We start from the raw sequence: 9,600 nt of genomic DNA on the forward strand, positions 1-9,600 counted from the left end.
GGAGAGGGAGAAGTTTTAAGTTACTAGGATTTATATATAAGTGCAGGCTTACCTGAGGAAACCGGATAGTCAGTGAATCTCGCAAAAAATAAATCTAACTGCATCTAAAATTTCACGAAGCCTGATTTGTTTGGAGGTGGAGGAAAATTCATTGTGAAAACCAGGCCAACATCACAATTGTTATAAATACCTAATTTTATAAACACATTTTAAGAATACAAGTGAAGAGATGGAGGGAGGCCATATGCCCTGTTTCCTTACCATTTGGCTTCTAGGAAAAGACTTTGGAAGCAAACCATTTTGATTTTTCTCTAGTGAGGGAATATTTTTAGGTCACTTGGGATCTTCTCTCCAGGGCTATGGGGCGATGGAGTGGACCTTTTCCTATAGTCTTCAGAGGTGTCATAAACTGGGTTTTAATTGAAGACATGATATCTGGGTAATGGTTTTGTTTTTTATTTTGTTTTCTTTTTTTTTTGAGGCATGAATGATCAGGATCCCAAAGAGATGTGGAGAGTGGTCCCTCTCATTCTTCGGACTATGAGCCAAAACAAATCAGCCCCTGATGGTCTGGGTTGAAACACAGCTCACTGGATAATTAACTCCATCTTTCCAGTCCACCCTAACTGTTTATTTAGTGTCACCCTGCATTACTGTCACTAGCACTTTCCTCTGAACAGGAGGAGCTGCAGGCTTTCACCTCCCAAAAGGAAATTCTTCTTAGCTTAGACAGATGCGGTATTCAGGATATACATTAGTTTAGAAAAAAAAAAGTTGATTGGAAATTCAGTGGAAGATAAGGATTCATGGAGAGCTTCATTTTGTAAACTTGCCCTTTAGGAGATATTTTTTAAAAGGGGAGAGGGATGGTGCAGAGACTGTCTTAAATTCTTAGACCTGATTATCGTAATCTCCACCCTTCTCCCCATTCACTTTCCAGAAAGGTACTTGGCAGAAAGGTACTTGTGGCTTAAACCTGGTTACGAATCTTCTCAGAGCACAGTTCTATTTCCCTCTGTATTCAACCCACCTTCTCCCGCCCTCCCTGCGGGCGCTCCCCCCTTTGCCGGCACCTTCACTGAGCTTGGTGGGACCCACAGACTGGGCCGGGCGCGGTCTTGGTGCTCGCCATCAGCACCCTCTGTGCCTGTGCGCGAAACCTCACACGCCCGGTCAGGGGCAGGAACAGGCTCCCAGAGCCGTGGGGAAAGAGGGGGGAACCGGAGGGAGAGAAATAGACCCAGAGAGGGAATCAAAGGTGCGCGGGGCAGAGGTTCACACACAAAGAAGCTGCTTCTGAGAGAGAGAATGAGATAGAAAGAGACACACATACACTCCGCGAGATACCAGTGGTGGGGGCACACACACAGGATGAGAGGATGACCCCTTTCAAACACCCCCCCCCCCCCAAACACACACACAAGGTCTGTCCCCTCCAATCCTAGCTCCCGGCGGTGTCTCATTCTCTCTCTCCCCTCCCCCCATCCCCCTCGGCGCAATGGGAAGACCGTATTTTCGGGAGCCACTCAGGGCCGCAGGGTTTTCAGCTGCGGGCCCGGCGTGCAGCCCGTTTTGTTTGTCCAGGTGTGGGCGGCAGGCAGGGGGTGACGGTCCCCGGGCGTCCTGGGCCGGCGCCGCGTTTTTGCACCAAGGAAGCAGGAGGCTCTGTTCGCTCACTCCCCGCTTGCAGGAGAAAACTCCCTTCCTCCATACATACATAAATATATTAGTGAAACAGACAAATCCTCATTGTTCAGAAATAAGCCGAGGAGGCCGGCCGACTCCCCTCCGCCCGGCAGAGCGAGGCGAGGAGGGAGGGAGGAAGGCCCGAACCGCGCGGATCCGGTGTCACGTTGCAGATTCCCACTAAAGATAACGAAACGTGATCTATTTCTCAGAACAGCAAGTGGATGGGAAAGAACCTTGACAACACAAAACTCATTTACTAATGGACTGGTTTTGGGTTTCTCTTCTCCAGGTCCGCAAATCTACTTGCCTGAGCCTTTGGCTTATTCAAAGCTCGCAGGGAGCGGCGTCTCCCGGGAGGCAGGTGGGCGGCTACTCCTCCGCTACGCCGGGCGTCCAAGCCTAGGATCCCAAGGGTCTAGGGCACTCGGAGTTTCCGATCAAGCACTGCAAAAGAGGGATGTTGTCCCTTCAGCCTGGATTTGGGGAGTCTCCACATTCCCAGAGCGACGGCACTAATTCATTAAAGAAACATCTCCCAATGACCTTCCCTTCCAAATATCTGTAGGCAGAAAAGGATCCCGCTGTCGTTCTTGATGGCGAAAGAATCACAGGAAAGCGGGCTGGGAGTACCAAGGCAACTCGCTCAAAGCCCGAAGGGAAACAAGCGGGTCCCAGGTAGAGGGTTTTGAACCGAGGCCTTAATCAGCTTAGCCTAGAAACCCCTGCCTTGTGCCTTCGCATTGGCCTTTCCGTGGACCAGTTGTGTTCACACGGGCCTTCATCTGCATAGTGGAGCCGAAACTCGGCGTCGGGCGCGGGTAGCCAGCCGAGCCCAACCCTGGCGAGCTGCGATGCCGGCAAGGAGGCAGCGGGATGGCAATCGTTGTTCGTTCCCTTTAAATCTCCGGCGCGTCTCTGGTTTTCGTGTGATTTGCATTGACAGCATAGGTTTTATGTTACCAGAACAAGTCAAACCTTTCTGTGTGCGATTTAAAATGGATCATTCGGTTTATGTGGTTTGTAAATTCATGTCATTTTACCTCTTTTAGTGGTTCCCAGTGAAAGGTTCCATTTTGGGAAACCTTATATATCCAAGCCAATAATTAACATTTATAACAATTGGTTCTCCTGTCCAAGGGATCGAAATAGCAGGTAGTCTCCTCGGTACGAAGTGAGAGCACTTTTCCTTTCTAGTTAGAACCATTGGTTTTAATCGGAGGAGAAATGCTGGCTGGCGGCGCGGCCTCCGAAGGCCGAGCACCGCTTCATCAACTCCGATGCCTGCAATCACGCATCCACACGGTTGTAGTTCCTGTTGTCGCCGCGTCTAGTACGTCCCGGTTCCTCTTTGAAGAGAGATGAAAAGAAGTGGGGAGAGCGGTCTGGAGGAAGCAGGAAAAGAGAGGGTCTCATTGGTGTCTAATTGCCATCACTCAGCTCTCCATCACCACTGTAAATTTATACCTGCCCTTATTTGTCCAAGCTATGCCTCATTTCCTTATACAACAATGTTAATTACAAAGCACAACCTATACTCAACGTGTGCCGATTGTGTTTTAAGAGACCCCCTCCTACCTCCCCACGTTGTAATTCTGAGCACTTGCTCCACATTTTAGGGTATTAACTGATTTTTAGAGCCAGGTTTGAGCCTCCGGTCCGTTCCTCACACAGCTGCCTTGTCAATAAGGATCTGTTCCAAGCAGAGACATTCCTTCTGGCAGGACACTGCAGTTCTTTAAGACTTCATTTGAAACATCATGAACACTAAAATAAGACCGCGAGGGAAAATTACCAGGCACTTGGGCTTGGGCTCAGCCTGCCAGACTTCCAGTTTAGAAAGTAAGTCATTGGGCACACCATGTGGCCGGGGCTGTTTTGAAATAATACACACCCGTTAAGTGCATTTTTAAAAATCAGCCTAAACATGAAATATCAGCATCTGCTTCCAGGGGTTAATTGCATCTGATATGCAGAGTTTCAAGGATGCAAAAAGCATTGTGTGGGGTTCAGCCAGGAAGCAGCTTTGGCTCTGCTTGGAATCTCCCTAGAGGCAGCCTAGAGGTGGGGACTCTTGGAGAGTCTAAAATGCACTTTTGCAGGGTGCCCCAGACTGAGTGCATTATTTTAAAATCATTATAAATAATATAAGGGGAAACCAGCACACGTGCTTCTCTTTCTCTCACATCTCAATATACAAATGGTTCTGTTGTACTGGACTGTTTGGCTGATGGAATTAAAACATATTTAAGGAAGACAAGAGAATTTACAGAGGCTTGAGATTGTTCTTTGCGTTCACTAAGAGGGCACAATTAAATCAAAAGCATCTTTGAAGTGTACTTAAAATTTTGTTTTGAACTTATCTAAACAGAGATAAGTATAGTCAAAAAGTCACTCTCCTTCCACTATTCTGCTCCCCTTATCTCCACATATTGTTCTTATCTCCTGCCAGTCTTGGCTACTGACAATAGATTATCTTTGTTTAGAGAGGCTAATTGTTTTCAAAATCTTTTTAATAATTGCTTTGGAACAAGGTGTGCAAATGAGGTTTAAGATAATTATAGCTCCTTTTGTTTGCACATTTTACTAAGCATTTCCCATACATACACAAAAGAGATGATGGAACTTAAATTGCAGAATATTTCTCATTCCTTGGCAGTAAAATTGGCCAGCACTGCAGTCTGCACACACATAAACACACACACACAGAGCCTTTTATTTAATCGTCTTGAAGCTGCTGTCCTCTTCACTTTGAGGGCAGTGTCCCTCTCAGAACTGGGCAAGGATTATGTTACAGCTGGACAGTATTGGAGACGGGCACAGTTTTATTTAATTTACACCCCATCCAGCGCCTTTCCTATGAGGTTCCCAAAGCATTTTCGCTAATAGCAAGTAAAGCTTCTCGGCATTCTTCAATAGGAGAGACGACACTGGAAAACGCAGCCGTCAAGAAGCCTAAGGATTTAAAGTATAGAAAGTTAAGATAACAAATCACAAATGAGCTCTCGGGAGTCTCTATCTGGTCAGCAGCTATGCGCTAAACATCTCCTCCCAAATTGTGTCCCTTTGAGAATGAGGGAATCACTGCCCAGTTGGGAGTACCTGTGCCCTTTGGAGGGCGGCGGGTCGTGAGGAGAGGGAGGAGGAAATCAGGTTTGGCTGCCGGTGCTGAAGTCAGGCGGACCAGAAGCTCCTCCTTCAGCGGCTGCAGCCCGAAGCCCTGGCCTGCTCTTGTATTATTTATCACGTTCCATAAGCTATTCATCAATCTATTATTTATTCATTCCAACATTAAGGTAATTAAATATGAGCTCACCGGGAAAGGGCAAGTCTGCAAGGGACAGGGGTACTGAGAGGAGGAGAATTAGAAGGGCTGGAGGCATTGATTTGTGCAGAGATGTGCGCGCAGCTCCCCTTAAATGACACTGGAGAGGGGTTCGCGTAGTAGGGTCGTGACGTGCCCACCCACTCCCACCTCCGGGCGCACTGCTCACCCGCACCCCCACCCCACCTCACCTTGCTTCCTACCTCTCTGGGTCCTTCTCCTCCCTCCTCCTCCTCTACACCCTTACCCCCCTACCCCCAGCTCCGCGGCCTCGCCCTCCCCGCGCGGGGCGGCGCGGCCTGACTGCCCGGCCAGGCGGCGCGCTGGCTGGCCAGCCACCGATAGGCGCCGCCGGCAGCCAATCAGCGTGCAGGGGCCACTGCGCGCTTTAAGGCCGCTGCGAGTAGAACAGAAACCAAGTTCCCCGGCAACGATCTGCATCCACAGGGCGGGAAGCCGGAGCTAGCGAGACCCGAGAAGCTGCGGAGTTCGCCAGCGGCTCTGTACACAGTGCGTCCCCACTCTTTCTTCTCCTCCGCCGCCCATCCCCAAATCCCGACTCCACTGTCTTCCTCGCGGACGCAAAGCCTAGGGAGGGGGTTAGGAGCAGCCGCGCCCCCCTCCCTGCGGCCGTCGTCCCCTGCTCTTCTCGACTCTGCTCCCCGCCGCGTGCGCCCCGGCGGTGCGCCCCGGTAGGCCCCAGCCATGTCGATGCTGCCGTCGTTCGGCTTTACGCAGGAGCAAGTGGCGTGCGTGTGCGAGGTTCTGCAGCAAGGCGGGAACCTGGAGCGCCTGGGGAGGTTCCTGTGGTCGCTGCCCGCCTGCGACCACCTGCACAAGAACGAGAGCGTTCTCAAGGCCAAGGCCGTGGTCGCCTTCCACCGCGGCAACTTCCGCGAGCTCTACAAGATACTGGAGAGCCACCAGTTCTCGCCTCATAACCACCCCAAGCTGCAGCAGTTGTGGCTGAAGGCTCACTATGTGGAGGCCGAGAAGTTACGCGGCCGGCCCCTGGGTGCGGTGGGGAAATATCGCGTGCGCCGAAAGTTCCCGCTGCCGCGCACCATCTGGGATGGCGAGGAGACCAGCTACTGCTTCAAGGAGAAGTCGCGGGGCGTGCTGCGTGAGTGGTACGCGCACAACCCCTATCCCTCGCCACGTGAAAAACGGGAGCTGGCCGAGGCTACCGGCCTCACCACCACCCAGGTCAGCAACTGGTTTAAGAACCGGAGGCAAAGAGACCGGGCAGCCGAAGCCAAGGAAAGGTACGCGGCGTGGTTCTTGGGGCTCGGGCGACCCTGGGAAGCCTTCCCTTCCTCTCCGCCCCTTCCCGTCCCCGCAGGCACCCGCCACCGCGTCCTCCCCGCCGGCCGGAGCCTGTCTGCCGGGCGGCGCCCAGGCCTTCACGGCACTGCAGGGATAGTTCATGAACTCTGAAATCGCTTGCTAAGGATAGGGACACATTTACTTTGAGCCACCCGCGCGTGGGTTTCTTGGGTGTGAGTATTGGGAAACGTTGGCGTTCGGTTTGTTTTTCGTGCCTCCCTGGCTGGCTGGGGCGAGGAGCAGACGGGTTGGAGAGTGAGTTTCTAGTCAATGAGAAGGCAAAGGTTATTTGGTATAGCGAGGAAAGGGGTTCGGTGGGGGTTGAGGATCGCGAACCTCTCTTCTTTTGCTCCCTCGAGGAGTGGGGCTGGCTTGAAGCATCTGCTCTGTCCCCCCCCGGTTCTTCTCCTGGTAGTCTTTTGGATGAGAGGTCGCCTTCTTCATTCCACACTAGCTGGACAAAGGGAGAAGCCTTTCAAAAGAAATCCACGGGAAAGAGATCTCGGGGAGAGTTGGCGCTGCATTTATTCACTGACATCCCAAGCCGAGGAAACAGCGCTCCTCGTCGGGCTCGCTCGTGCGTGACGCAGGAGCCGCAGTCGGTCGGTCAGTCAGTGGTTTAGTCCCGCTGACCGCGCCGCGGTCCTGGGCAAAGAAGTGGTTTCTAGTCGCAGACTTCTTTAGCCCTGGACCTCAGAAAGCATTTTTTTTTTTTTTTTAAACCCGTTTTTGCCTTCTCTTCTCCCGCGCCAACATCTCCGGCCACCTAGCTCGGCTCTAGGCTTTCGCTGTAAAGTTTCTGACAGATACTCAGAAAAGCGTGGGGGCGGTGTCCGAGAGGAGAGCGCTCCCGCAACCGCAGTTTTGGAGAAACCCAGCGCTCAGGCCGGCTAGGTTTCCTTTGTTCGCTTCCAAGCCTTGGGGCAAATATCTCGCTTTCTCGTTCCCTTCTGGACTGAAAAGCATAGAACCTGGATAAATTCAGCTGATATAGGTTGTCTGGAGATTGAGGCTGTGAGGAAGGGGGAAACAGGCAGGCACGGGTAGGACCGACAAGAAGCACTCAGAAGGCAGAAGCGGCAAGGGCAGCGAAATTCTGAAGCTAAGCAGGACCGAGGGTTGGGGCAGCCGCGAGGCACGCAGCCCCCGCTCGCAGACTGTACCCGGCCGCGACGTTTCCCCTGCCAGAAAAGGAGTGCGCAGGTGTGGATACTGGTAGAGTTTAAGAGGGGCTCGTGAAGGCTAGGGGTTGAGCGAGAAACATGGGGACAAGGGTTGTAGGGTTTCTGTTAAGACTTTAGTTACAAAACGGCCGTCCCATAAGCCAGGCCCAAGGGCCCACTCCCTGATGAAATCGAAGAGACTGTTTACTCAGGTCACTGGGCCGCGCTGGGCACCACTTCCCATGACCTATCCTGTGTCTCCGAAACCACATCCTCCCGGCAGGACCGGAGAAACTCGACGTTAAATCGTCTCCGCAGATGGAATCTGGGCAATTGACTTGATTCATCCCAAACATTTGTGCTCTGGGTGCTATGTTTGTCCCCTGATAATTTTCTTCCTTACCAACGACAATTTGTTGAAAGATTTTCAAATATGACGCTAATTTATAGGAACTTTAAAGTAACTGAACAAAATTTTAAAAATAATTTTTGTTTCAAATAAACCTTGCTTAGCTGGCTTTCTGAAATTTGGAAGGGCAGACAGACCGGGGCTCCCCATTGCTCCATTTTCTTCTGCCTCCTTCTCACCTCCCCCATGACCCTTGGGGATGGGTGGGAGGGCAGAGCTCCTCCATTTGGGTCGGTGACAGATTGCACAATGGCCTTTCCTCCTTCCAGCTTTCCTCCCTCCCTCTCACACTTTGTTTTTTTAAACCTTCCTTTTTCTTTAACCATATGGTGTTGTCCTCTGTTTCTTAGGGAGAACACTGAAAACAATAACTCCTCCTCCAACAAGCAGAATCAACTCTCTCCTCTGGAAGGGGGAAAGCCGCTCATGTCCAGCTCAGAAGAGGAATTCTCGCCTCCCCAAAGTCCAGACCAGAACTCGGTCCTTCTGCTGCAGGGCAGTATGGGCCACTCCAGGAGCTCAAACTATTCTCTCCCTGGCTTAACAGCCTCACAGCCCGGTCACAGCCTGCAGGCCCACCCGCATCAACTCCAGGACTCCCTGCTCGGTCCCCTTACCTCCAGTCTGGTGGACTTGGGATCCTAAAGGGGGAGGGACTGGGGCTTCACAGGGATGGCTGGAGCAGCAACTGACCGCAGCGACTAGGGACACTTGTACATAGAAATCAGGAACATTTTTTTGCAGCTTGTTTCTGGGGTTCTTTGCGCATAAAGGAATGATGGTGGACTTTCATGAATACCTTTTTAAAAATCAAAAAATAACAGCGATCTCAAGCTTAGTTGTCCTCTTCTCTTCGACTCTTCCCACTTTTTCATTTCCCGTCTCAGTGCAGAGATCAGGGTTTCCCCAACAAAACAAAACCCAAACAAAACAAAAGCACCCAGTCACCGAGTTCTGGTTCTGGGCAACCAGTGTGCCTGCTTCAGTAGCTTTTCTTTTTATTTAAATGGATGGAAATTACAAATCAACTGGATTTCAATTCTTTCTTTTTAATTTATTTATGAAGCAATGTTTTGAGAAGAGGAAAGAGAAGTGGCAAAAAAAAAAAAAAAAAAAAAAAAAGGAGGGGGGGAGGAGTGAGAGAGAGAAGTCAAAATAGTGAAAATGACAGCCTCCAGCCTGGGAGGAACTGGTTGCATTCTTAAGGTGAATTGGAAAATGATGATCTTATAACTTTCTGATGGGGAAAAATTAAGTTTACATTTTTCATATTTAGTGTTAAACAATTTATGTAGATTAAAATGCAAATACAGTATTGGGGGAAAAAAAAAAACAAGTGCCCAAATGTCTTAATGCTCTCTATTTGCAGCAGTTAGAAATAGAAGTGACCATTAGTAATATAACTATTTTTGTCAAATTTAGTGGGGTTTTTTGGTTGTTGTTTGTTTTCTTGTTTTTTTTTTTTTTTTTTTTTTTTAACGGCAGGCTTTTAAAATGCACCAATGTGAAAACTCTTTTCCAGAATGCCATTACTTCTCATGCCCTCAAAGCTTTCAAATCTGTACCCTATTCCTGTTAAGAGTTTCTCCTGTTCCTAGTTTCTAGCTTGCAAAAGTATGCCAACAAATCTGGCAACCTGGTATTTGTTACCAAAACAGCATGTGTTTTCAGGTTTCTTTTCTATTGTACCT

General features: G+C 50.1%; 1 protein-coding gene across 1 annotated transcript; it reads left to right on the plus strand.

Moving 5' to 3' along the window:
- Positions 1–5,462: 5,462 nt before the first annotated feature.
- Positions 5,463–9,338, plus strand: SIX1 (SIX homeobox 1). The gene is made up of 2 exons (XM_037835303.1): positions 5,463–6,276; positions 8,260–9,338. The coding sequence occupies exons 1-2, from the start codon at positions 5,717–5,719 to the stop codon at positions 8,552–8,554; spliced, it is 855 nt and encodes a 284-aa protein (XP_037691231.1). The 5' UTR covers positions 5,463–5,716; the 3' UTR covers positions 8,555–9,338.
- Positions 9,339–9,600: the final 262 nt, after the last annotated feature.

The sequence above is a fragment of the Choloepus didactylus genome, chromosome 4 (assembly GCF_015220235.1).
Source record: "Choloepus didactylus isolate mChoDid1 chromosome 4, mChoDid1.pri, whole genome shotgun sequence".
Lineage (NCBI taxonomy): Eukaryota > Metazoa > Chordata > Mammalia > Pilosa > Megalonychidae > Choloepus > Choloepus didactylus.

Bases quoted from the DNA above. Each gene is read 5' to 3' on its own strand.
- SIX1 (XM_037835303.1), top strand. From the start codon at position 5,717: ATGTCGATGCTGCCGTCGTTCGGCTTTACGCAGGAGCAAGTGGCGTGC. The intron at 6,277-8,259 runs GTACGCGGCGTG...TCTGTTTCTTAG, and splicing joins GCAGCCGAAGCCAAGGAAAG to GGAGAACACTGAAAACAATA.